The 27,955-nt window shown below is 41.7% G+C and overlaps 1 protein-coding gene and 1 pseudogene across 4 annotated transcripts in view; both read left to right on the top strand.

Annotated features, from left to right (window-relative positions):
• Positions 1-27,955, top strand: part of LAMA1 (laminin subunit alpha 1) — a 159,979-nt gene that overhangs the window by 27,376 nt on the left and 104,648 nt on the right. For all 3 annotated transcript variants that reach the window (XR_013831327.1, XM_079942780.1, XM_079942781.1), the window contains exon 4: positions 26,865-27,107. Coding sequence is in view for 2 of the 3 variants with exons in the window: in XM_079942780.1 (XP_079798906.1) it covers positions 26,865-27,107 (243 nt within the window). In the remaining variant the exon portion in view is untranslated. The remainder of the gene's footprint in view (positions 1-26,864; positions 27,108-27,955) is intronic.
• LOC307196996 (syntaxin-17-like) lies at positions 8,837-10,075 on the top strand (annotated as a pseudogene). Its single transcript has one exon. The product of its transcript is annotated as a syntaxin-17-like (transcript).

The raw sequence follows: 27,955 nt of genomic DNA, 5'->3' as shown, positions 1-27,955 counted from the left end.
ATGACCATCAACTAATAACCCATTGACTGCTTTGTTTCACTCCTTTAAAAACGTAAACTCTGGGGGCTTCCCTGGTGGCGCAGTGGTTGAGAGTCCGCCTGCCGATGCAGGGGACACGGGTTCGTGCCCTGGTCCGGGAAGATCCCACATGCCGTGGAGCGGCTGGGCCCGTGAGCCATGGCCGCTGAGCCTGCGCGTCCGGAGCCTGTGCTCCGCAACGGGAGAGGCCACAACGGTGAGAGGTCTGCGTACCGCAAAAAAAAAAAAAATATAATATAAACTCTGAAGTACAGGTCTCTAAAGTAAAATTAGGCAGACCTCAGTGTTATCAGGAATCAACAATTTCATGTTGTAAATGTGTTCATGTAACTTAATAAATATGTCAGCCCCTGAGGTTTTATGACCAAATCAGTCAGTTTCGTTCTGTTTTGGCAAATGCCAAAGACATTGATACCATTCTTCATTCTCTAGTTGATGACAGCTGTAGAAATTATGACATTTTAGCCTCTGTATATAATGTTTGGTTACCTGAAAGATAAACTAAAGAAAAGATAAAAAGTGGTGTTATCAGAAAGTCCATAAATGTTGTGTGGTTTGCAATAAGATTTAACTACAGAGTGTTTGCTTTAGTAACACATTACAAGAGGAACGATTAGATTTATTTCTTTATTTCTTTAAAGTAATGCCTGCTATTCATTTCTTGCATGGATTCACCATATTTTAGAATTTACACTGATATCTAGCAATGTCTTACTTAAAAAGAAAACAGTCTGTGGGAATTGAATGAGTGCGGTAGTTTTAAGAAAAAAAATAAAACTGACGAGTCACTTTAACAAATGTAAAACTAACATATACATGGGTGGTGTCCAGTCGTAAACTATTGCTCACTGTCCAATGACCTAGCATGATACCATGGACATGAGCCCAGGATCTCCTGTGATAACTTAAAATTTTAAAGAAATCATTCTGAGAGAGGGAGCATACCCATTTGATAGATCGTGAATTTTGTGATTGTCAGCATTATTTTAGTTGTTAATTATATTAAACTGTATATATTCTATTAAATATATTAAAATGTATTCCTATGGTAGAGTTTCTCAACTTAAGAACTCAAGGATTTCCAGTTTGAGATACTCTAAGTTAAGACACTGGGCAGATAAAAAGATGTTCAACATCTTTCATCATTAGAGAAAAGAAAATCCACAATGAGATACCACTTTTCACCCATTAACATGGCTATTATCAAAAAACAAAATAAAGGTTGGTGAGGGTGTGGAGAGATTGGAACCCTTGTGCATTGCTGGTTGGGAACGTAAAATGGTGCAACACTATGGAAAACAGTGTGGTGGCTTCTCAAAAAGTTAAACAGAATTTCCATATGATCCAGCAGTTCCACTTCTAGCTATATCCCCAAAGGAATTGAAAGCAGGAATTCAAAATGATATTTGCACACCCATGTGTTATGGCAGCCTATTCACAGTAGCTGAAAGGTGGAAGGAACCAAGTGTCCATCAACAGTGAATCGATAAACAAAATGTGGTCTGTACGTAGCATGGATTATTTTGCCTTAAAAAGGAAGCAAATTGTGATATATGAACAACGTGGATGAACCTTGAAAGTGTGTTAAGTGAAATGAGCCAGACACAAAAGGACAAACACTGTATGATTCCACGTACATGCAGTTCCTAGAATAGTCGTGTCTATGGAGGCAGAAGGCACCAGGTGCTGAGCAGAGGGGGATGGGGAGTGAGTGTTAATGGGTGCAGAGTTTCAGTTTGGGAAGATGATGAGGTTCTGGAAACGGATGGTGGTGATGGTTGCACAACTATGTGAATGCACCTGATGCCACTGAACTGTGCACTTAAAATGGCTGGAATGGTCACTTTAATGTTATATATATTTTGCCACAATTAAAAAATGTTAAAATATTGTGAAATACATGCTGTTTTCTATCAGCCAGGGTCCAATCAGGAAAACAGAAACCACAGCAGTTATTTAAAAGGACAGGTCTAGTAGGAGGAACGGGCTAATGGGTGTGAGAGAACTGGGAAAGAGAGTCCCTAGCTAACTGAGAGTTAACCACTGAGGAGGAACTAAGGGAGGCGATTGGGGTTACTCATAGCTGGAGGCTTGCAGGAGAGTACCCCACCTCTGAGCCGGGGTGAGGAGGCTTATGTGGGGAGTTCTGGAAAGCCAAAGACTGGGGCCAACTGCTGCTGAGCGAAAGACATTGACCAGAACAGCAAGTAGACAGAGGGGAAATATCCTCCCTCCCTCCTCCAGCCTCCCTGCCTCCAGCCTCCCAGTCTCCCTCCTCCAGCCTCCCTCCTCCGGCCTCCCTGCCTCCCTCCTCTGGCCTCCCTGCCTCCCACTAGTGCCTTCAAACCCCGAGAAGCAGAGTACAGCAGGTGGATTTGCAGTCACTTTGCAACCGGCAGTAATACTGTCATCTCAGTAGGTGATCACTGTGCCAGGGCAGTGACATGAACACAGATCGGCAGCCTTGAAATCCTGGGTCAGAATTTTGTTATACAGTGGTCAGCCAGATTCTGAATATGCTTTTATCAGTTTTTAGATTAACTTTGGAATGAAAATGCAAAATTCATAATCCTCATGGCGAAATCATGGACTACCTTCTAATACGTGGACAGACTAGGCGTCCTGGGATCTCAGCTGAGAGGCTGCCATAGGTGACACTGTGACTTTAAGGACAGTGGTGGGGGAAGTGGAAGCAGTTCTATTTATTTCTGTATGTATTTATTTATTATTCCTTTTTGATCGTGTGGCATCGTGGCAGAGATGCGTCAAGGGTGGTTGGGTGCTATGCTTTCAGACAGCTTACAAAGTAAAATGCAACACTTCTCTATATAAAATGGATAAGCAACAGAGACCTACTGTATACGTATAGCACAGGAAACTATATTCAAGGTCTTATAATAACTTAATGGAAAAGAATCTGAAAAAGAATAAACATGAAACTGAACCACGTTGCTCTATACCTGAAACTGATACAACATTGTAAATCAACTGTACTTCAATTTAAAAAAAAAAATGAAGGAGGGTTCCTGGTTGAGCACCTGACAAATTCCTATCAAAAATATGTTTCCTTTCCCCCGTCACACTGGTAGTCCACAAATGACTTAGGAGTCCTAAAAATCTTCAGGTATCACATGGGAAACATTAAGCAAGATACAATCTAATTAGAGTTAGCTAATAGGGTTAGCTAAGAAGTGCAATTATGCAGATTTCCAGAAAACTCATAAGTCAATAATTCTTATTTTTTTCTTAATTAGGGAAGTAATATAGGCTCACTGTAGAAAAACTGGAAAGTACAGATAAGTGTAAAGAGACAGAAAAACCTGTCATCCCTTCACGCTGACACAATCACCAATGACATCAGTGTACTTGCTTTTAGACTTTTGCATGCATGTCTATGTATTTAAATTAACAATGCAGTCATAGGGCTGCCGTTTATTCCATACTCCTGCAGGCCAGGCTTTCTGTGGAACCCTTGCTCTGGACTAGCGCATGGAACCCTCGTAATCACACTATGAGTTTGGTTCTGCATTATCTCCTTTTGACAAATGGCAGAACTGAGCCTTAGTTGAAGTAATTCAAGGGTAGAACTCATCCCTGTCTGCATTCTTGGACGATATCATCCTTCTGGCTGAGGTTTGTGACAAATACGTTTGTGTCCTGATGTTTTAGTTAACTTGATAGCATGATCATTTCCTAATATAACTAAAATCATTATTAATAATTTTAAAGCTGTGTTAACATCCTACTCTGTGGCTTACCCATGATTTGCATAATAGCTCCCACGCCTGACATGTTGGTTGCTTTTCTGTTATGGATAATAACTTGAGGTTTCAGTGAAAAAGGATTGCATGCCAGTGAAGGAGTGCAGTGCATACAAATCAGTTTCAAGGCTCATATGGCAAGTTTCTGCTTAGTTTTGAGTATCCCTTTCAAAAGAAATGTTCATTGCCTGTTGTGTATAGGAATCTATACATATATTCATATATATCGTGTATATGTATAGGAATCTATATATAATATATAGAATTTAGTATTATAGAATTTAGAATAATATAGAATTTAGTAATATCGTATATAGAATATATACAGTATATTATCTACGCAGCATATAGAATCTACATATGTATATGAACACTCAACCTATATATTGTATATTCATATACTATGCATATGTGTGTCTATATACATATATATAGGTATCTATATAGGTATAGGTTATAGACTCTACAGCGTTTTTTTTCTCATCCATGTTACTTCATCTCCAACAATCCTGGAGAGGAGATAGCCCCCTCTTTGCAGGTGAAGAAGTGGCAGTGCAGAGTGGTCCACTGGCTTGCCCAGTGTCACATGGCTGTACCTGCTGCAACTGGGGCCGGACACCACGACTTCTGGTTCCTTCCACACCACCCACACAGTCTCACCTCATTTGTTCCCGGTCTCCCATCATTGTTTCACTTTCTGTTACGATTTCCTGGGGATGCTGGCAGGAGTTCTGACAATTTCCTTCTGATTTGGGAGTGTCTGGGTTCTTCCTAAACCCCTGTTTTCTTTGTCACTCAATGGGGTCCTCTCGCCTGGGAATGGGGCAGAGTATCAACGCTTCTCTCATGGTAAATCTGGGTGCTGTCTAACATGATTTTTCGCCAAGAAGCAGGAAAATGAATCAATGTTTAGTAATCTCCTTTCAAAATGTTTAAACCTGGGCAAAATGTTCGCTGGGAGTGGTCAGATTTGTGAGTAAAAATGTGTAATGTCCCTTTAGAAGACAAAGTGTGTTTCATAAAAAAGGAAACGTTTCCTATGGCATTGAAAATAAAGGCTGCGTTTTTGAAGCAGTGCTCTATACTCTGTGTAGGTTTAATTAGGAAGTAACACTTTGTTGTGGGCACATAATCACAGAAGGGCCTTTGTTTTATGCAAACCTTTAGACAAGAGCTGCTTGTTTGCTGGGTTTTATAAAACCTCATTAATCTGGACGTCTGCTGTTGTCTTTTTTCCCCAAAAAATTTCTGAAAAATTGGCCAGAGCTGGATTGAGGTTTATTATTGTATCGTCCATAAGTAGAGTGTTTGCTAAGCACATTGGCACAGTAAATAAAAAAAGAACAGGCAAATTGCACATTCTTAAGGCAGAAAATCTTGAAAGACTTTTAGAACAAGAGTTGCATGTAAATTGGAGCTTCTCATTACAAATGAGTCTTGGGTGTTTGTTAAAAGAGTTCAGGCAGAAATTGTTCCTGGAAACCCTGGTAGAAATGACCATGACTGTGTACTTGTATTTATTCAAAATGATTTTATTTCAATTTTATATTACTTCATACTGGGCTCAACCAATTTCAAATTTTTCTTGAATTTGTTTGGCAAAATGAATAGATTGGAAGAAATCAAGCCCTTCATTACTATTTGGAAGTAAGCCACATGAAATTCTTCTCCTTCATTTTTATCTTTTCCGTCCTATTCTCCATGAAGCTGCTTGTCTCAGAGATATGTCTGTCTTTTGTTTTCACATTTTTGTTATCTCATTTTGTTTTCTCCTACACAGCGGCTTTTCCAATTATCTACTGCTTTGTAAGAGACCACTGCCAAACTTTATGGCTTAAAGCAACATTCATCTTATATCTTTATGGGTTTGTTTCTGGGGGTCAAGGTTTCAGGAAGGGCTTGACTGTGAGTGGTTGTATCTCAGGCTGCAGTCCTTGGGATGGAGCTGCTGGGGGAGGGGGCGCTGGGGCAGCTGAGGGCTGGCCAAGGCTCTCCCTTCATGTGGTCTCTGGGCTTGTCTGTGTGGACTCTCCTTGTGGGCTAGGGGCTTCCGCACAGCATGGCAGCCCTAAGGCAGCATTGTGAATAGGGCAGTTCAGGGCTCCAGCACAAGTGTTCCAGAGAAAGAGGCAGAAGTTGCATCCCTTTAAGACCTGGCCTCAGTGTCACACAGCATCTTCCTCTGTGCTCTTTGGACCTCCCAGTCTCCGAAGTGGGCAAAGATTCAAGTGGAGAAAACATGAGGCAACCCCAGCCTGCCACAGGACGAGGGGTAAAGACTTTGAGACACGTCTGAACCCCCCATTGCCTCCTCACACTTCTGAAAAGAGGCTTCTCTCTGCTGGTCTTCCATAGCTTACCTTTTAGGGGCTATACCTTTATCTTTAGGTGATGTAAAGAGCTATAGGGCCAAGTGGCAATACAGATATTGTACCTTAAATTGTTCAATGTTAATGACTAGTGAGCTGAATACATGAAAATAATTGAGGCCATATGTGGAGCTTCCTTTCCTGGCAAGATTTATTTTTAAGCTTTATCCTTTGTCTGTCATGAACGGTGGTCTGCCAAACAGTCAAGCGTAACCATTTTTCCAGTTAGCACAACTTAGTTTACCAAACCTTCCCCCTTTTTTCTTTTTCTGTTCTGAATGGCAGAGGGTTGGCCATACTGTTACAGTGTTGCTTGCTCTACAGGGCTTCTTAGATCGGCCTTGGGAGGGTTCTGGGAAATGAGCGAAGAGAGTTTTGCAGGACTCTGTCAAAATATACTTTTCATATCTCCAACTGTTTTGGCTTCAAAATAAAGCTTTTTGTATATTTATGGAAAGAAAGGGAGGTCTGTTCTGGAATTATTTCTTCCTGTTATAGTAAAGCTAAAAAAAAGATGTTTTAGTTTCTGAAAAAATTTTTCTTTGAAAAATACGTTTTGGAATCCATTCTAGTGTTTGCTTTTTTTTTTTCTTTCTGCTTTTTACTTAGCAGTGTATTCAAATTGAAACATCTAACATCTTCATCTTTAAAAAGAAAGCTGTAACATAGGAAAAAAACAAAGTAGCTCCTGAATACCTCTGCTATACCTCAGAATAACTCATGTGCTTCTTGTGTCTTCAGTGGAACTTTTCTCTATATAGAACTTCCTTTATTATGATACAGAAGCAGAAATTTTTTAACATAAGAAAAGAATTGTTAAAAAAACTCCCTTGTGATCCTAACAACCAGGAATTATCTTCTGATCCGTTCCAGCATATCTGAGAGCATTGCCTGTATTTAATAATTCGTAACGTCTGCTTATTGACGGCAGGGGTCTCAGGATTCCTTGATGAACAAGACAGTAGCGACATCCAGGGAAAGTATTCAACAAACCGTCGGTTCCATATAAATGTTGGTATCATCACTGTACTTCAGTTGTTGCTTAAGGCTGACCGTGGTCCTCAGGGGCTTCTGGGCTAGCTGGGGAAAGAGGCAGGTAAGCTGATCACTTCTGCTGGCTGATATGGGGGTCAGGGGAGCTGAGCAGGTATGGGGCACATATAAGAAGGGCAGCTCAGAGCATCAGAGAAACGACCCGAATGTAGGACCAGGTGGAGGAAAGGTACCTGGGAGAGAGCATCATAGAAAAGGCCTGTTTGTGGAGCCAAAATAGTTGATCCAGTGTGATCATAACAGTTGTCTTTCATTTCTTCTTTCTATTGAGATACAATTTACATGCACTGATGTGCGCACATCTTAAGGGTATAGTTGGATGCACTTTGACAAATACAGTCACATGTATAAGCCTCACCGCCATCAAGATGCAGAGCATTTCCATCACCCAGAATGTTCCCCTGTGTCCATCCCGTTCCGTTCACCAGCTCCCCTCCCCGACACCCACTGGCCAGAGGAACCACTGTTCTGAATATTTTTTCACTTAGATTGGCTTTGCCTGTTATATAACGTCATATAAATGCAATCACACAACCTGTCTTTCTTGTGTCTGTCTTCTTTCTCTTGGCATTCTGTCTGCGAGATTCCCCCATTGTTGCTTTTAGTGGTTTGTTCCTTTACTTCTGAGCAATATTTCACTCCGTGAATATACCACACTTTGTTTATCCATCCTCTTGTTAGGGTGTTTGGGTTATTATAATTTCTTCTGTCAGTGCCTATTTTATTTTATTCTGTTTTATTCATCTATTTAGATATAATTGAAAATAACGTTGTGTAGGTTTGAGGTACAAAACACGTTGGTTTGATAGGTTTATATATTGCAATATGATTACTACAGCAGTGTTAGCTAACACCTTTATCACATCACATAATTATCATTTCTTTTTCTGTATTGAAAATAATTCCAACTCTGACGTTTATAATCCAGTATTGTTGACTATAATCACAATATTGTGCATTAGCTGTCCAGAACTTTTTAGTCTACTAGTTGCTACAGTTTTGTCTATTGTAAATAAAGCTGCAGTGAACATTCTATAAAAGTCTTTCTGGACGTACGTTTTTATTTCTTGAGGAGTGAAGTTGCTTGGCCAGTGGACGTGTGCACATTTAACTTTGTAAGACATGGACACACCAGCCTAGAAAGTGGCTTCAGTAGAAAACCCTTTGTCCAGTTTCTAGTTGTTTATTGCCAGAGGGCTAGGCAGTACCAATTTCTTCTTCATGGCTGGTATCTGAATTTCTGTAACAATTTTTAATGGCAGAATAATGTCATCATCTGGGTATACAGAGATTTGTTTAACCTGCTCACACTGTTGAACACTTAAGGTGATTGTAATTTTATAAATTACACTGCAACAAACATCTGAATAGTTTTGCGGCTGCAGTGCTGGTTATGTTTTAGCGTAGATTCCAGGAAATGGGATTTCTGGGTCAAAGAGCTTAAACAGGATCACGAGAGGCCGCCTTGGGGGCGTCGGGCCCTGGCCGCAATGTGGGCTGGGTGCCAGCCCCGCGCGCGGGAGGGTCGCCCCGCAGGAAGCAGGGCACCAGGTTATTCTACATGAGTGGAGGAGGTAGTTGTTGCAAGTAGAAGAGACACAACTTTTTTTTAGGATGTCTGAAGATGAATAAAAAGTGAAATTTTTACGCCGTCTTGAACCAGCTCTTCAGAAATTTACTAAGATAGTAATCCCAACAGACCTGGAGAGGTTAAGAAAGCACCAGCTAAATATTGAGAAGTATCAGAGGTGCAGAATCTGGGACAGGTTGCATGAAGAGCATATCAATGCAGGACGTACCGTTCAGCAACTCCACTCCAGTATCCGAGAAATGGAGAAGCTTTGTTTGAAAGTCCAAAGGGATGGCCTAGGACTTCTGAAGAGAATGATAGATCCTGTTAAAGAAGAAGCATCAGCAGCCACAGCAGAATTTCTTCAACTCCATCTAGAATCTGTAGAAGAACTTAAGAAACAATTTAATGATGAAGAAACCTTATTACAGCCTTCTTTGACCAGATCCATGGCTGTTGGTGGAACATTTCACGCTACTGAAGATGAAGCTAATACTCAGAGTATGACTCAGATATATGTGTTGCCTGAAATTCCTCGAGATCAAAATGCTGCAGAATCATGGGAAACCTTAGAGGCGAACTCAATTGAACTTAGCCAACTGGTCACTGATTTCTCTCTCCTAGTGAATTCTCAGCAGGAGAAGATTGACAGCGTTGAAGACCATATCAACAGTGCTGCTGTGAGTGTTGAAGAGGGAACCAAAAACTTGGGGAAGGCTGCAAAGTACAAGCTGGCAGCTCTGCCTGTGGCAGGTGCTCTCATCGGAGGAACGGTGGGGGCCCGACTGGCTTCCTTGCAGGCTTCAGAGTGGCAGGAATTGCAGCTGCGCTTGGTGGTGGGGTGGTGGGCTTCACAGGTGGAAAATTGTTACAAAGAAAGAAACAGAAAGTGATGCAGAAGCTCACTTCCAGCTGTCCAAATCTTTCCAGCCAAACTGACAAAAAATGCAGTTAAAAACCAAATTTCAGTATTATTGGTGCCAACATGTCTATCCTTTGCTGCTGTTGGACACTCATCAGCTTTTGGAACATGAACACGATTATATCAAAATAGTGGCTGTCGATGCTCAAGTGGGATTGAACTGTGATAAGTGCATATATTTTGTTGTTTGCTGGGGTGTTAATGGGGATGTTAGATACTGAGAAGCCTGGACTGAGGGTGTACAGCGTTTGGCAGGTAAAGTTTAAGGACTGCCAGGGAGCAGACTTTTTACCTGGAAATGTGAAAACCCAACCCATAACTTTGATAAGGACTTGCGATGTGTGAACATGTTGGGTTACAGAAGGACAGTTTTCAGAACAGTTTCTTCCATAACTCTGACAGTTATGGAGACTGTCAGAGTTATGGAGACTCCAAGGCTAAGCATATTGTAAATATGCTTCTTTATCTCCTAAATATAGATTATTTAGGCATTTTAGCAGAGAAAAGAATGGAAGTTCAGTAGCTTTTTGTATCAAATAGGGAAATCAGGAGCTAGCAAGGGGCACAATTGAATTGCATTAATGGAGTCCATTTGGTGAACCCTATTGCAATTTGTTCTAACCATAGTTTCAAGTGAAGGAAACAAATAGTGTAAGAAAATGGAAAGAAAGGCCCGACTTCTCTTTCGGATATCTTAATTTGTGACACTGGCCTCTTCTCTGAACTCTTTTTTCTGCCTCTCTGTAAATAAAGAACACAGAGTCTCAAGTGGTAGACTTATAAGGCCAGTCACTAAGCTTGCTCTGTCAGCCTCTTTTTTTAATTTTTGAATTTTATTTTATTTATTTTTTTATACAGCTCCAACCAAAAGACACAGGCTCGCTGAATGGATACAAAAACAAGACCCATATATATGCTGTCTACAAGAGACCCACTTCAGACCTAGGGACACATAGAGACTGAAAGTGAGGGGATGGGAAAAGATATTCCATGCAAATGGAAATCAAAAGAAAGCTGGAGTAGCAATACTCATATCAGATAAAATAGACTTTAAAGTAAAGAATGTTACAAGAGACAAGGAAGGACACTACATAATGATCAAGGGATCAATCCAAGAAGAAGATACAACAATTATAAATATATATGCATCCAACACAGGAGCACCTCAATACATAAGGCAACTGCTAACAGCTATAAAAGAGGAAATCGACAGTGACACAATAATAGTGGGGGACTTTAACAGCCTGTCTCTGAACACCTCAAATATCTAGTCCCCTCTGCCTTCCCTGCCTTGTAATTTTGAAAAATTCTTTGACTTATGGGGTGAATTCTACCCATGTGTAATGCAAACTTTTCTCATAATCTGTTTTGGTTTTTTTGTTTGTTTTTTGTTGCTGTTGTTTTGGTTCTTTTTGGTATTGGCTGCCATCTCTGTTCATCCTCTACTGTAACCTCTAGGTAAAAAAGAAAGTGAGAGAAAGAGAGGTGTCAGTCTCCAAATACTTTCAACGTTGTTAGAGTTTGAGCTAAAAAATAAGCAAGGGGGGAACAGCAGATCATTTCTTGGGGCATCTTACAATTTCAGGGGACTCATGTACTTGCCGTGCAGGGAGTGTTTGACCCTAAGTCTCTTCAGCTGGCAGTTGGAGGAGCTAAGGACTAGCTTTCTACCTCACTGCTGTTACTACCATCCTTTTCCCCAGGCTTTGCTGTCTCCTGTGATTTCTTTCACCTTGCACAGCTGCTGTTTCTTCCCAAGAATGGCATTCATGCTTGCCTTTTCTCACATTCAAGGTTGATGGTGGACAAAGCCTGATGCCAAGACTCAGTCCTGGTGGAGGATTTGTGGTGCTAATCTCAACACTTGACATTGACAGCAAGCATGGCTCAGCCCAACCCAATGTCTATCTCAAATAGCAGAAAAGTTTTAAATTTAGGAAAAAAGAACTTAAGATTATAGGCAGACTTATCCTGTACTCTCACCTCATTTGAAATAGGAAGGAACCACCGTTTGCCTTATTCTTTTCTGAGGACAGAGGAAAGGGCACCTACACCACAAAAGGTATGAGATCTCTGCTCAGGCGCCAAATGGATTCATCAAGCTGTTGAATGATTTATCACTTCTCTCTTGCTGAGTTTACTCTTAATAACTTTTATTGATTGCTACCTTTTACTTCTATGTCTAATCTAAAGAGACCTTTCTCATTCATACTTTTTGCTTCTCACCAGTGAATTCCAATGAAGCAGCATACCATTTCTTATTGTTCTTAAATAACTGGAAAACATCAAGTATTTCTACCTGCTGACTCATATCTTTAATATAATACCAAGAAGGAAGTACTTTGAGTGTCAGAGTCTGATCCAGTATTTGACATTGGATACCTGTAAGGTTGGGATAAATACTTTTGAACTCCATCTTTTTGTATTTTTGGATCCTTGCTGTCCCTTTAACACAGGGCGTTCAAACCAGAATGAGGATCAGAATTGCCCAGGGCGCTAATTTAAAACAAGATTCCTAAACTTCAGTCCCATAGGTTCTAATAATAGCCAATCTGGCCTGGTCAGCTAAAATTATAAATTTAAGTTACAGTTATATCAAGATTCAGCTGTATCATTGAATCCTGTAATTTCTAGTATTCTACCCTTCAGCCAACCTAAAATTCCTATTCTGCCAACCCAAAATTGGCTAGCTCACCATCTTAACAGCACTAGGGACTCATTCTACTGTCAGGCTGGTTCTACATCAAGACCTGAAGGAGAAAAGAGGCCTGTTATTGACCCTCACAGTTTGTTTTGGGAGCTCTCCTTTTTACTGAGCCAGTGTGGGACATCACTGTATGTGCTCATAGAGGCCTTTGAGTTTTACTACTCATCAGGATGGGAATATTACTCTAGCAGTCTTCATGCTTAGGCAAGTTGCAATCCTTTTTAAAAGTTTTATAATTTAAAATTATTTAGAAATTGTATCTAATTTCCCCATAATAGAAGCTAATAGCCAACCTTTTGTAGAAATTTCTAGATGTGTTTAATCAACTATAAATGATATACGTATAAACTATAAAGTGTTTAGAAGTATAAATTAGTCAATATAACACAGAAACCAATCTTAAAATGGAATTTAATGCCCTACAGTAGCAGATTAAATTTATCTTCTCTATGATTCATGTCTTATTTTTACTGCAACAAGTTAGAAGGTAAGGAACACTTTGATTAAGTTCTTAAAATTTACAGAGTCTCATTTGGATAAAGGCAGCACTCTTAAAGCCTTTTTAATATAATAATCTGATAATTTCTCTGTAGAACAGAGACTTTGAAACTTTTTGGTTGTAATCCACAGTAAAAAAGCATTTATATCAAAACTCAGCATATGCATTATGGAACAATACTTACCATTATGTGCAGTGCACTCTGATGTTTTTTATTGTTTTAGTTTTTAAAAGATGCTAGTTGTAACCTACTAAATTGATTTCATAATCTACCAAAGGGTTTTGACCCTTAGTTTGAAAAAAAAACCCCACCCTTACAGAGGAACTGTTATTTATGGAATATTTTCTGTTTGCCAGGCCCTTCACTAGACATTTTACAGGTAAGGACACTGGGTCTCAGAGAAGCTAAATAATTTGCAGAGGGTTATTCAACTACAAAAGGGTGAAGCCAGGATGTAAACTAGGTCTGTTGAGCTACAAAAGCTTCTGTTACTCTCATACTGTGTTGCTTCTGTATATTAAAATTGAGATGGACTATTCGCTCTGCTTCACCCAAACACCCATATATTCTGTAAAGCAGGCTTGCTTTGAAATTACACATGCCGTTCATTTTCACTTTTCTTAAAATCTTGTGTTTCCTCATCAAATGTCCAGCAGCCTCAGTTTTTAATGGTGGCCAGTGCAGAAGTACATAGCGCTGAATTTAGTCCTTAGACTATAAAATTAATAGCGTTTCCATCCCACCCACACATCCTACAAATTTCCTTATATTTGTGGGTCACAGCCATCACTTAAGCAGTGCTTTTTATATTGAATTTTAAAATAAACTCTAATATTTTTTTAAAACAATCATATAACTCATAGAATCAAATGATTATCCTTTAAAATGGTACCCTTGGGAGGCCATGCACTTATTGTAGTGATGCTGATATTACTTAGAATATTTTTGAAACTTTTCTTTTGGAATTGCCTCTAAAGACATTTTACAAATCACATAAAAAAGCCATCTCAGTGTTTATTAGTCGCAGACTCTGCTCCCTTGTTCTTATGACCTCTCCTCTCTTCCTTCCTCAGTTTTGTTTTTCTTCTGCTGATTTAGCTCTCCTACCCACCTATGCTGGAGCCAATAACCTAAGAAGCCCCAGAAAAGGGTGTGCTGGCCAGAGTTCCTGGGGCAAGAACTTTCAGGTTATACTGACGCCGAGTGCTGTATAGGGAGAGTTCTGCGAATCCAAAAGCCTTCCTCTGTGGGCTGCCTGCCTGCCTGTAAGTGCCCTAAAGTAGTTTGCACAGGAGTAAGGACTGAATACTGGCGTTATCACAAGAAGCTAAGAAACTTACATATATACTGTACAACATTTTTCTCCAGTGAAGGTCACAGAAGCCAAACCAAGCCATTGTTTGTGTTAACTTAAAAATGGAAAGGTCGTTTTCAGGGTGCCCCTTGCCCTTCGTTGTTGCCACATGAAATCTTTGGGAGGAAGGATGAAGAAGAGTATGGGGAAATGGTTCTCCTGTGAAATGGGCCATTTTCTTCTCCTGATAAAGTATAACATGGCGGTGGCTATCAGGTACTTATGAATACTAGAAACTCATTTTAAGTAGTCAGAGGTCTAATAAAAGGTAGGGAAGCTTCCCCACTAGCCGAAATTAATGTGAACAGTTCAGGTTCTGTTTGTGTGGGGTTCTTTTGTTTTGTTTTGTTTGCGGTACACAGGCCTCTCACTGTTGTGGCCTCTCCCATCGCGGAGCACAGGCTACGGACGCACAGACTCAGCGGCCATGGCTCACGGGCCCAGCCGCTCCGCGGCACGTGGGATCTTCCCGGACCGGGGCATGAACCCATGTCCCCTGCATCGGCAGGCGGACTCTCAACCACTGCGCCACCAGGGAAGCCCTGTTTGTGTTTCTGTTAACATTTCGTGTTGTTTCTAACAAGATGTTCTCAACTATTTATATTCATTAATTTGACACCATTTCACAGAGCCACTGCTTAGGTATGATAAACAGTCAACGGTAGAAGATTCACCTATAGTCCATATTACTGCCCTCAAAGAAATTATTTATTGTGGGAGACAAGAAAAACGTCTGTGCAATATTAACAAAGGAAATAAATTCATATAAAAACGTAAGAGGTGTCAAAGGCAAATGATTTGCCCAAGATTAAAGCTAGTTAGCACAAAAACTAGAATTATAACCATGGTCTAAGAAAAAATAATCCTCAAAGTAATTTAACTGAGTTTTTGTTATGCCATATCAGGTTGCCTACTGAAGCTTGTGGTCTTTCAGACCAGCTTTAACATTCCAAATCAGTCAACAGCTACAGTGGAAAGAGAATTGGATGGGGAATCAGGAGATCAGAGCTCTACCTTTGACTTTGTCTCTGATAGTAAGCTTTTACTCAGGGGTTGCTGCTTTCTCCCATTCTAGTCAGGGATTCTCCATTCTTTCTATCTAGCCTCTTACTGGGTCTTGTTAATTGTTTGAATATTAGTCGCATTCATTTCTTAAATATATTCGTAGCCATCACTCCAGTAAAAGACTTTATTACCTCCCATCCGCTACCTCATCTTCCCCAACTTCAGGCCATTCCTCACATCACTGCCACAAGAACTGTCTTTCATTTTTCTGCTGAAATATTTTCAGCAGATCCTGTTGAATACCTTATAAAGTTCAGCCTTCCATATACTGGCCCCAGCTTTGTCTCTTCAGACTCGCTACTCAACCATCTGACAATGCCACTGAAAATCAGACATTCCACAAGAATGATTTTAAGGTTTTTCTATGGTGAAGGTACAGACTGGTAATAAACTATGTTTACATTTTTTCCAGACTAAAGCAATTTCTGTAATACTACATTTTACAAAACTAGTCAGCTGAGTTTTGTTTCAGCTCTTGAATAAGTCTAAAAGTTGTTTCCTAAGGAGAAGAAATCTTTTGTCCCCTCAGAGGAAATTACATACAATTTCTTAACCTCCAAAACAACGTCAGTCTTGTCACCTGTGCATTGGATAGCCAAAGCATGAAGATTTTAATTTAGCAGCATAGATACTCCAGACTTGAACGGACCATCGTCCAGCTCCTGTGAGAAACTTGACTAATAAATATTTGAGGAAATTACTCAAGAGTATGTATATGTTATCCATACATTTCTCAAGTACTTGAGATTGTCTTTTATTAAGGTTAATCACTAAAAAAGATGTTTACCAAGGTTTCATTAATTAACCCCCTAAAGATGTTTTCCATTTTATTGTTAAAACCCTTGGTGTTAGCAAGGGTCAGCACAAAAAAATGGCCCAATGGTGAGAATGTCTACAAATTCTGTAAAGCTTACTGAATTCGCTTATGATGTTGCTAAGGGGTGCTTATATAAGGAAACATGCAATAAATTCACTCATTCAACAACAACAACAACAAAAAAACAAAACCAAAAGAGCTTAAACATTTTTGAAAATTAATTTTTATTATTTTTTTTCAAAAATATTGCTCGATTTATATACTCACTAACAGTGAATAAAAGAGTGTGTCTCACAACCTCTCAGCAGCATGGAGACTGAAAGGTTCTTTCTTTGTTCTCTGTTAATTGAATAGCAAGGAATTTACTTATTCATTCATTCACTCATTCATTCAGATATAGCATATATTCATTTATTTACATTTGGTCACTGTATTGAACATATATTTGGGAGCGCTGGGCTGACTTCAGATGCTTAGACAATATTTGTTTGGTCTTGTTTATCACCTTCACATGTGTAAATTATGCCATGATTATTTACCTCTGATGAGGCAAATGCGTTGTCAAATGGTGGTGACAGTTTTAGATATTTGAAAATCAGTGTAAGAGGCAGGACAGAATTTTCAAGTCATAACAAATGAGAAAAAAATTGAATGAACTGCAAATATCATCATCTTGAGAGGTGCCAGTTGTCAGCAGAATAACTATGGCGCTTAGGGAAAGTGATTACAAATCTGATAGTGATACCTTACATCTGTATCGTGCATTTTATAAAGTGTTTTTCTATTTGTTATTTCACACTTACAGTGTGAGAAATCGGAATAACATGTCGATCCATATTCACAGTATTCGTTGTGAGCAATGCAGTGGGGTGAAGAGAACACAGCTGGATTTATCACTTTAAGCCTGAATCCTGGGAAACATTAAATTTCCTTCTGTAATTCTCTGGATTGTAAGAAATTTAAGATGTGTTCCTCACTGCCTTTTTGGGAGGAGGGTGGAGAGTAATTCTGGAAGTCTGACTCTGCAAGCATTGGCCTTGGTGAGGTGAGGAGGCTGCCAACGTAGTGACAAAGGTGGAAGCTCTTTAGGGGCTGGGCCTGCTTGTGCCAGTGCATTCAGCTCTGTTCTCCTTTGACATTTCTGCACAGATACTTGGAGAGCACTGGCTCGCCCTGGCTTGGTGGCCTCCATGCCCCATAAGGTCCGGAAATGAAGGCTGGGAAAACTGTGAGATCAATTTAAAACCTGCAGATAATTAGCTGGGATGCCACAGCTATCTAAGCCCACATACCTGAGAAGTTTGGTGAAGCCTGAAAACCACTTATTAGCTTCTGTGCAGCCAACCGGAGGGGTTTAAGCTTTCTTAGAATAACTGATAACTATTATAACATGTGTAAATAGTCGTGTTCCTTTGTTTTGTGTGTCTTTTTAAATTAATAGACTTTATTTTATAGCGACGTTTTAGATTTACAGAAAAATTGAGTTTCCATATACCCCCTCTATAATAGTTTTTTTAATCAAATTTGAGTTATTCTTAATCATCTTTCTAAAAGTAAGATCATAAAGTGACCTATCTAGTGTTGTTTTAATAGTGTCCAATACCTTTCCCCCACTATTATGGTGACCGTGAGAATTGTCAGTCTTATAATTTAAAATTTTGTTTTCTCTATTTTATGGCATACCATCAGAAGATATTTATCTTTGTTCTTCGGGTGCTAGAAGCACAAGAAAGCCCGTGAAATAACTGTTTCTTAGGCCTCCATTGAGATGCTCACCATTTAGGATCATTTACAATGCTGTACCAGACTCCAGGGCCAGGCCAAGAATAGGGCTGCCCAGAGGTCAGCCGGGCACTTAGTCAACGTCACCAGGAGGAGATGCTGCCCTCTGAGCTGAGAGTCTCCAGCCACGTCACTCAGGGGTCTCCTTTCACTCTCAAACCCTAACAGTTTGGGCTCCAGTTTTGTATTTTGTGACGTGTCATCAGGCCCCACTAGAGCTTAGTAAGAAACTGACAGAAATGGGGTCATGGGAAAGACAGGGTTTCACGCATCCCCTCTGAGCTGCTAGCTTGCCCTCCAGATGGCTCGGTTGGCTTCTCCAGGGTTGGTCCCTCGTCATTTTCAATTTAGAAATCTCCATCTTCCACAAAAAGTTGAGTCTTTGTATCATTCACTTTTCTCTCCTTATTTTCACATCTTTTTTTTTTCTTGTGGTAAAATATACATAACATAAAATTTACCATTTAAACCATTTCTAGGTGTACAGTTCACTGGCACTAAGTGCATTTACATTGTTGTGCAGCCATCGCCACCATCCCTCTCTAGAACTTTCCCATCATCTCATACTGAAACTCTGTCCCCATTAGACAGTACCTTCCCATCCTCCCCTCCCCTGCCCCCATTTTCCGCAATTCTGATTTGGGTCTCAATGAATTCGACTATTCTAGGTAACTCATGTAAGTGGAATCATGCAGTATTTGTCCTTTTGTGTCTGGCTTACTTCATTTAGCATAATGTCCTCCAGCTTTATCTATGTTGTAGCAGGTATCAAACTTTCACACCTGAATAATATTCCCTTGTATCCCAGAGTTTGTTTAGCCATTTATCCGTGGTAGACATCTGGTTTGTTTCCATCTTTTGGCTACTGTGAATAGTGCCTCAATAGACATTGTTGTCCAGATATCTGTTGTTGAGTCCCTGCTTTCAGTTCTTGTAGGTATATACCCAGAGTGGAATTGCTGGATCACATGGTAATTCTAAGTTTCTTTCTTGAGGAACCGCCATCTTGTTTTCCATGCAGCTGCGCCACTTAGCTTCCCGCCGCACTTTTTTAAATAAACAAAAGCCTTCCTGTATAAGACCTTTGTTTAGATATTCCTTTTTACAAAAAGCTTTAAATGTGATGAAGTGTCAGCTTGATGCCTGACGAATGATAGATGCTCAGTGAGGTTAGAGGTACCTAAAGAAAGATGAGAATCTTCAAATAGCATGTAGACCAAGGTTCCATGTACTGAGTGAAATCTTGCATAAACAAAAAATGCTTTCTAATCTCTCTAGGGCTAAAACTATAAGCGATTCAGCTAGATTTAGTGAAAGAAACACATAATTATTGTGTCTAGAGGCTGTAAATGTGTAACTCACAGGTTAATGTTTAATGGAGTTAGTCAAGTGCAGATTTGCACAGCTTTTCTAGACGGTGTCGCCAGTTGGATTTGTGAGGCTTAATGATTAGGGGCCCCTTTTACTTTCTGAGGTGCAATTGAACTGTTTTCTCACGATGAGGGATGAAAAGAGGGCCGTCAGGCGGTTTGCTGCTAACCGTTGCTGGACCTGCCGGGCACCATAGGTCAACGTGAGGACCAAGAGAGGAAGTGAAAAGAAGCTTTCACATGTTTTCAGCCAGACATTCTCTGGGACTGAGGGAAGAAGGGCCAAGTGTGGGCTTTGGGGCCATGTCGGGGAGACCTGTCCCATCTTCCTGAGGTGGAGAGGGGGTCTGGCCAAAGCTGGAAAGCCCCGCTGGGCCTCCGTGTTTTCTTTCTCACTCACACTGGACCTCCTGGCAAACTCTTTAAGACCCGCTGGCTTTTTTCTCTACTTTAGTCTTGGTCTTCACTGTGTCAACACCACCAGCTCTCACGATTTCCCGGCACCAGCATCCAGTTCTGGCACCCAATCTTTTCATCCCTGGTGACCTGGTAACTCCCTGGTTTAGGGTCTTTGAATGGTCTAGAAGTTTTAACGTTTTGCAGAGAGCCCTGCCCTGTCCAGTCCCCTCCCGTCTCGACACTCAAGCCAACCGGGCCTTCTGCCATGTCCCACACTCCATGCTCTGGCCCCGCAGGGTCCCACTTTCCATCCCTCTGACCTCCCTCTCTTTACCTAGACATCTCCTACTCAGTCTCCCCCACTTTCCAGGCAAGCCTTCCCTGACCACCCCTTCTCCAGACTAGGCTGGCCCCTGCCAGACACCCTGGCCGCCTTCCGTCCTTCTCCCGGGGGACTTGGCCCACCTGTGTCTCCCCATCGGGGCATCCAGGACACCGTGACCGTGTCCCCCACTTCACCGCTGTCTTTGTGGCACCCGCCACGGTCCTGTTCCAAAGCAGATGCTCAATCAGTGTTCACTGAATGGATCTCCAGTGAAAAGGTGTTAGGGGCATCCTTGGTCCCAGTGTCCTGTGTCCTGGTTGGGGGAGGAAGGCGAGCTTCTCTGACAGTAACATCTCTGCTGCCTGCCCTCCCCCCAGGAGAGGGGCAGTCATTTTTCTAACTGGGAGACGAGCTGACCGCATCACTCCGGGGCTCCATCTGTCTCTCTTCTGGGCAGGCTGTTCTCAGGAGGCCCAGGTCCCTGACCCACAGGACAAGGCCACCGAGCGTGTGTCCACTCAGCCTGTGCCACCAGAGGCAGAGTGTCAGGCTGACCTCTGCAGCCACTGTCGAGGCCGCCGCCTCCAGCTTTGCTTTTTCCTGGAACGTTGCTGACTTCCTTCCATCTCCATGATGGACTCCCAAGCCCCCTTCACATTCGGGAGGGAAAGGAAGGAATGGTATTTACTGCCCCCTCTGTTCCCCTGTGAACAAACTGCACTGCATTTGGGGGAAAAGCCCAATGTAACTTCAAAGACTGAGATGTTCCTGGGTGAAAACCGATGGCTCCGGCTGACCGGTGGTCAGGAGTCAGGGGATGGGAAAGCCGCTCTTTGCATTTCCCAGGTCCTAGAATGGCCGGTAACTGCATTTTGCAGCGGGTTTATCTCATTCTTGGGGCTCAGCTGTCACCCGGCACCTACAGGTGGGGGAAATCAGTGAAGATCCCCACAAAGGACATTTGGTGACCTGCCTGGCTGTGCTTTTGAGGTCGTTCCAACTCACCTCCCACAAAACCTAGCAAAATCTTCCCAGAACCCTTGGTGAAATTGAACTTTGGGAGCAATTCTACAGGGAGATCCATGGAGACTAAGGACGGAAACCAGCCTCTTACTTTCCAGTTTTGATTCTTAATGTAGCGCAACACGTATCCTTTGGGATAATCCTCCTAGCATCCTGAGACGGAACTAGTGGCTCATGGACCATGGGACAGCTTATCGTGGGCTCTTTTTTTTTTTTTTTGGCGGTACGCGGGCCTCTCACTGTTGTGGCCTCTCCCGCTGCGGAGCACAGGCTCCGGACACTCAGGCTCAGCGGCCATGGCTCACGGGCCCAGCTGCTCGGCGGCATGTGGGATCTTCCCGGACCGGGGCACGAACCCGTGTCCCCTACATCGGCAGGCGGACTCTCAACCACTGCGCCACCAGGGCAGCCCCGTGGGCTCTTTTTGAGGTAACTTTTCTAGTTGTTGAGAAACAGAACTCCTTCTGAAGGAGCTTTAAATACCCCTTTCCCACCTTCAGGTAACTGGTTCTGGTTCCCCTGTACTTCTGTGATGGGCCCGTCTCTCTGCCCTTCCTTCCTTGTTCATCATCTTTCTCACCCTGGCTTTTCCTCAGGGTCCACCTGAAGAATCTGAGCTTGCTTCCGAAGTGAGCCTTCCTTGATTTCCTGAGACACGAAGCTTAAGAATTTTAAGGAAAAAAACCTACTTGATCTAAATTTGCCATTACAAGTAGCCAGTCCCTCCTGCCCTCAATAAAAGGAAAAAGCAAGAAGAAAAGAAAGGGGGGGAGAGAGGCTGGATTCTGACGTGTTTATCCCGCACGTCTATTGACAGCAGCAAATTTAAAGAGAAACAAACCTATTTTATTCCACACTTCTCTTCTCACTCATGAAGCTATTTCCTTTTGTCTGTTAATTTTGTATACTGGTCCTAAACCGAGGCAATAATGGTAAAACAGCCACTAAAATCAAATAGAAATGACATTTCAAGATCATTGCCCGTAAGAGATTTACCTAAAATGTGTATCCCACGGATCCTACGTGCCAAGTGAACGTCCAAGCCCCAAACTTCTCTTGTTCTGCCAAGTGTTTGTTGCTACTTCACATGATCATCAATTGATTAGTTAGTTCCGTGATCCATACTCTGTAAAACCACAAGGGAGTCATAGCTGCATTAGTAATTAGACTTCTAATAAATAGTTATTTCTTTATTCTTGAGTAATAAACGTTAGCTCAAACGATCATTTTGAATCTTATTGTCTAATAAGGTCCTAAGAAATAACGCTGACAGAGCACAGATTCACCACTTTTATAGGGATAACTGAGCAATGTTACTTACCAAATAGACCGAACTCTTTTTTAAAAGTTTAATTTGACTGTTAAAACTAAACCTCTTTTGCCTGTGAAAAGGTTTTTCCCATCGGGTAAGAGAAAACAATTCTCCATTCACTGTTTCATTATGGCCTTGGAGGCAGGTAAGTGCTTGTGTGGAGAATTTCCAGCCAGGGGTCCCGTGTGGTATCTGGGCCCCTGCAGCCTGTGCAGCTGAGCTTTCTGTGGAGAAGAAACACTTTGCTTCCCTGAGCACGTCTGAAGCTGGCCCCTGATATTGGAGAATTACGCTCTGTGTATTTTTCTTATCTCTGTGCCTGAGGGGGTTTTAATATATTTAAGGTTGAGGCCCACATGAAAATTCCTGTCTGGATTCCTGTGTAGAAAGCGGTGTTTGGTGTATGTGTGCTTTATTTATGTGGCACTGTTTATGTGCATTCCAGTGATCATTAACAAAGGCCTCTTGGTAGAAAACCCTGATGAAAGTGGATTTGAAAGTGGCTGTATCAGCTGCAGGTTTGGCAAGACCTCAGTGACTCTGCATTTAGTGAAAGCCCTGCATCATCACTTTGTGTTCAGCCAACCTTATATGGAGAGAAAAGGCACTTTAGTCAACCATGCTAAAAAGCAGCAACAGAAATATCACGGATTTCATTTGGGCAAAGGTTTAAAATTCTATATATTAACAGAGAATTCCTTACTTTTTCCGGAGGGGGTGTTAAGACTGGTCTGTCAACACACAATTGGTGACTTAGACTAGCTTGTGTTCATTTGCTTAGGGCCGCCGTAGCACATACCGAAACCTGGGGGCTTAAACAACAGAAATTTATTAGCAAACAGTTCTGGAAGCTGGAAGTCCAAGAGCAAGGTGTTGGCAGGGTTGATTCCTTCTGAGACCTTGCCCGTTGGCTTGCAGATGGCCATTTTCTCACTGTATCCTCACAGGGTTGCCCCTATGTCTGGGTCCTAATCTTCTCTTCTTAAAAGGACACCAGTCAGATGAGATTAGGGCTCACCCATTTGACCTCATTTGACCTTGATTATCTCTTTAAAGACCCTCTCTCCAGATACAGTCACATTCTGAGGTACTAAGGGTTAGGACTTCAGCCTGTGAATTTTGGGGAGACATAAGTCAGCCAATAACGTGACTTAAGTGAAAACAAATAGCGTTTAGATATTTCATAGCTTCCTCTTCCTCTTTTGCAGATTTATATTTCATAGTCCCTTTCTTGGCTTGTTTCCTAGTCTCCAATTTGGGGACCTAGAGAATTAGTGAGACACTGTGAGAACAACGCCCAGCTTCATAGCTGAAGGCCTTGATCCTTGGAGGGATGGTCCTGAAGTTTTCCCATTATGGTTGTTCTTCCACTGGGTTACGTTTTGTTACATGTGACTAAGCTGTCCGTCTAAAAGCTGACAAGGGTTTGATGAAAGTACAAGAACATGGTATTGAAATAATTGCTACTGGTTGAGGTCAGTGGTTTGGAAAACCAGATTGGTACCCACCAGCTGCTCAGCTGGGAGTTTCATTCTTTTTCCTTGCAATCTGTAGAAGTGTGGTTTACATATTAGTACATGTGAGATTATGTAACCTTTCTGTGCCTCGGTTTCCTCATCTGTAAAGTAGGGGAAGTGACAGTACATATTTCATAAGAAGAACGTAGTTGGAAGGGTCTGAAGACTAGTCATTCTAATAAAGGACTTAGCATTGTCCTTGGCCACAGCGGGCGCTACGTAGCATTAGTTTTTGTTCCTTGCACACTCTCCATCCCCTCCCCGCCACACATCCTGGGCCGTCACAACAGAAACTGCAGAGTTAACAGAAACAATTGCCACGGTGCCTGTTTAGACATGAACCCAGCGCCCAAGTGAATGTAGGAGTCTTTTTCTGGGGTTACAAAAAGAAAATTCAATGACCTTAGTGTGTGTGGACATTTGGGGGGTGTCTAGTGGATGCTAATGACTCTGGAGTGAGACCCCTGGTTTCTCATTGGGACCTGCAACTCTCAGTAGTTTGTCTTTTAACCTCTCTAAGCATCAGTTTCCAAATATGTAAAATGGGAACCACAATGACTTGAAACTCATGGGGTTGTTTGGAGTTAAATGGGATGATATACATGAAGTTCTTAGCACACAGGAGGTGAACCTGTTGGTTCTGTCCATTTTCAAATGTGAAATTGGAAAAGAGAAGGTAAATGCAGTCAGTCCATTTGTAAATGACCTTGATTTCCATCCCTCTCATATGGGCTGCCTGATCATGCCATCTCACTTGGCACCTGCAATTTCTGAAGTCTATTTTAACATATTCCACAGTGGTCCACATGCTCATAGACTTCTCCTTTTATGGTGAAAATAGTTGCAAGGCAATTGGACAGTGATGAGTAAAGAAGAGGGTGTCCTCCCTCCAGTTAGCTTGGGCATCAGTATGAAAACCAAATGGAAAGCTACTTAGGCCGGTTTCCATCATGGTGTTCTGGGACAGTGCTGGAACTTTGCAAAGGTGAAACTAACCTCCCCCAAGCTGCGTTAAAAAAAACCCTGATGTTCTTCAGGACTAGCTCTAGAGGAGACAGTAAGATTAATTGCCAGGTATTTCTGAGAAGTGTTTGGTTTTCCAGTAATATTAAAAAATAGTAGACTTTAAAAATATAAATTATGGAATATATGAATTACAAAATTGGGGAAAAGGGTTTTTTTAAAAAATAAACTTCCAATCAGAAAAAAATGTAATTATGTTCATAGGAGAATGTTCTGGAGATATTTATGCTAGGACAAAATGGCCTTTGCATTATTTTAATTTTTAAAAAAGTGGTTTAGGGCTTCCCTGGTGGCGCAGTGGTTGAGAGTCCACCTGCCGATGCAGAGGACACAGGTTCGTACCCCAGTCCGGGAAGATCCCACATGCCGCGGAGCGGCTGGGCCCGTGAGCCATGGCCGCTGAGCCTGCGCGTCCGGAGCCTGTGCTCTGCAACGGGAGAGGCCACAACAGTGAGAGGCCCACGTACCGCAAAAAAAAAAAAAAAAAAAAAGTGGTTTAAATCGATGAAGACGGTTCTAGATTTTTAAACATTGGACATTCAGCTCCAGATATAAACTTTCATAACAGATACACAGTTCCTGATTTTCCTGATTATTGAAATCTGAGAACATCATTTTGCTTTTAATGTGCTTTAGAAACAGTGATTGTGTTCTAGAGGAAAATTGCACATGAACATGGGTACTCAACATTTTCACACTTACACCATTTATAGACTAAATTTTATTGGGAGACATTTCTTGTAGGTGAACAGAGTTATTATAATGAGATAAAACCGTCCTTTGCAGGGAATAATTCAATAGATAAATGTGAAATATTGTGGCTTCAGCTGGGTTAATTTTTTTTTTTTTTTTTTTGTGGTACGCGGGCCTCTCACTGTTGTGGCCTCTTCCATTGCGGAGCACAGGCTCCGGACGCGCAGGCTCAGTGGCCGTGGCTCATGGGCCCAGCCGCTCCGCGGCATGTGGGATCCTCCCGAACCGGGGCACGAACCCGTGTCCCCTGCATTGGCAGGCGGACTCTCAACCACTGCGCCACCAGGGAAGCCCCAGCTGGGTTAATTTTAAGGGGCTCTTGTGTTGCTAGAATTGGTGAGGGCTAAGATGGGGAGAAGCTTAAAACCAAAAATAAAAAAACAACAAGCCTAGAGGCAATATAGTTGGAATCATCCTGTAAATAGCCTTTTCAGATTGGCTTCTTTCACTTAGCAATATGCATTTAAGTTTACTCTACGTCTTTTTGTGTATTAAGAGTTCATTTTTTAAATCACAATAAGATTCTGTTGTATGGATGTGTCACACTTCCTTTATCCATTCACCTATGGAAGTTTTCAACTCCTTTGGGTAAATACCAAGGAGTATGATTGCTGGATTGTATGGTAAGACTGTGTTTAATTTTTTAAGAGATCACCAAACTGTCTTCCCAAGTGGCTGTACCATTTTGCATTCCCACCAGCAACGAATGAGAGTTCCTGTTGCTCCACATCTTCACCGACATCTGGTGTTGTCAGTGTTGTGGATTTTAACCATCGTGATAAGTGTGTAACGGGCTGACTTTTTTTCTCATATTCAGCTGTGTTATCTCCAAATCACTATATGAGAAATACATTTAACACGACTACTAATGAAATATAATACAACTATTATCATTCAGAATCCTGATGGAAAAAGACATTGGAAACAAGAAAACAAGCACATATGTCAATATTAACACTGTTAACAACAACAATAATAATAATAATACAAATTTATTTGTATTTTTTGAGTTTATTTTGAAGACAAATGCCACCAGGAAAACATTTACAAGATACATTTCTGATTAACACTTATGAGCAGTTAGCCTCAAGAGCAGTGAGAGACACTGGCCATCATCGGGTGGCAACGCTCTCAAGAGGCACTTTGGTTTTTGAGCACTTGTTACTGATTTTCGATGGACAGTTTTCAATGTCTTTGTTCCAGGTCTTTCAAGTCGCTTATGTCATCATCAAAGCTGCTAATGCCCCTCGGCCTGGAAACTGGATCTTGGAGCATTCTCTGGACGGCATGGAGTTCAGCCCCTGGCAGTATTATGCAGTTAGTGACACGGAATGTTTGACTCATTACAATATCACTCCAAGACGGGGGCCGCCCACTTACAGGGCAGATGACGAAGTGATCTGCACCTCCTATTACTCCAGGCTGGTGCCTCTTGAGCACGGAGAGGTATGGCGCCCCCTGCTGGCCAGGAGGTCTGTTTTTTCATCAGTGTCACCTCCAGGGACAACCTAGCCATCACAGAGCCAACAGGAAACACTCAAAATAGAGCTCTCCTGGTACAGATCACAGAGATCTTTAACTATCTAGCTGCTGTAGTTAAGGTGCCATTGACTGGTGTCTACTGATGATTAATGTCACCACTGACACATTTTACTTTATTGATTTCTTCCCTTCAGGGAGATCCCTCAACCTTCACTGTGCTGTGATTTAATAACTCCATCAGATCATTCCCAGAGCATCTTTCTCATGACGCCAAGGCAACAAGATTTGTTAAAATATTAAAGAGAGCGAAAATGCTTCTAAAATATAGAGCTCCCAGTTTTCTCTGGGAAGTTCTCCCTGTCCCTGGAGGTGTTCAGGGTTGGAGATGGTTCATGAAATATTCCAGCTCCGTGCTCTCCATGCCCGGACTGCACACACATCCTTAAGTCAGAGTGTAATCAAAAACAAGCCATGCCTTGGTAGCATACCTTGATGAGCTAAAACTACAAAAACCCTGCAAGTGCTTTTCACAGCAGGAACGCTGCAGCAAGCCCTGCATTGTTTCAAGAGCAGAGATGAGAAAATAGGAGTTACAAAGCTTTCTGGCACTTTCCCCCACTCTCCCCAGTCTATTCATGACATTTAGAATCTGTTTCAGAGAAGCCTGTGGATAAACGTTAAAATGCCCTCACCTCACTGGGAGAAGTGGTCCTGTTTAAAAGTTTCCTGCAATCTCTGAGACACTGCAACGAATAACTTCAATAAACTGAACTTGGGCTGTGATCATGCTGTTCACAAGTGTCAATGAATAT

Source organism: Stenella coeruleoalba (assembly GCF_951394435.1).
Source record: "Stenella coeruleoalba genome assembly, chromosome: 14".
Lineage (NCBI taxonomy): Eukaryota > Metazoa > Chordata > Mammalia > Artiodactyla > Delphinidae > Stenella > Stenella coeruleoalba.
The sequence above is the reverse complement of the archived record's forward strand: the minus strand, read 5'-3'. Positions and strand labels throughout refer to the sequence as shown.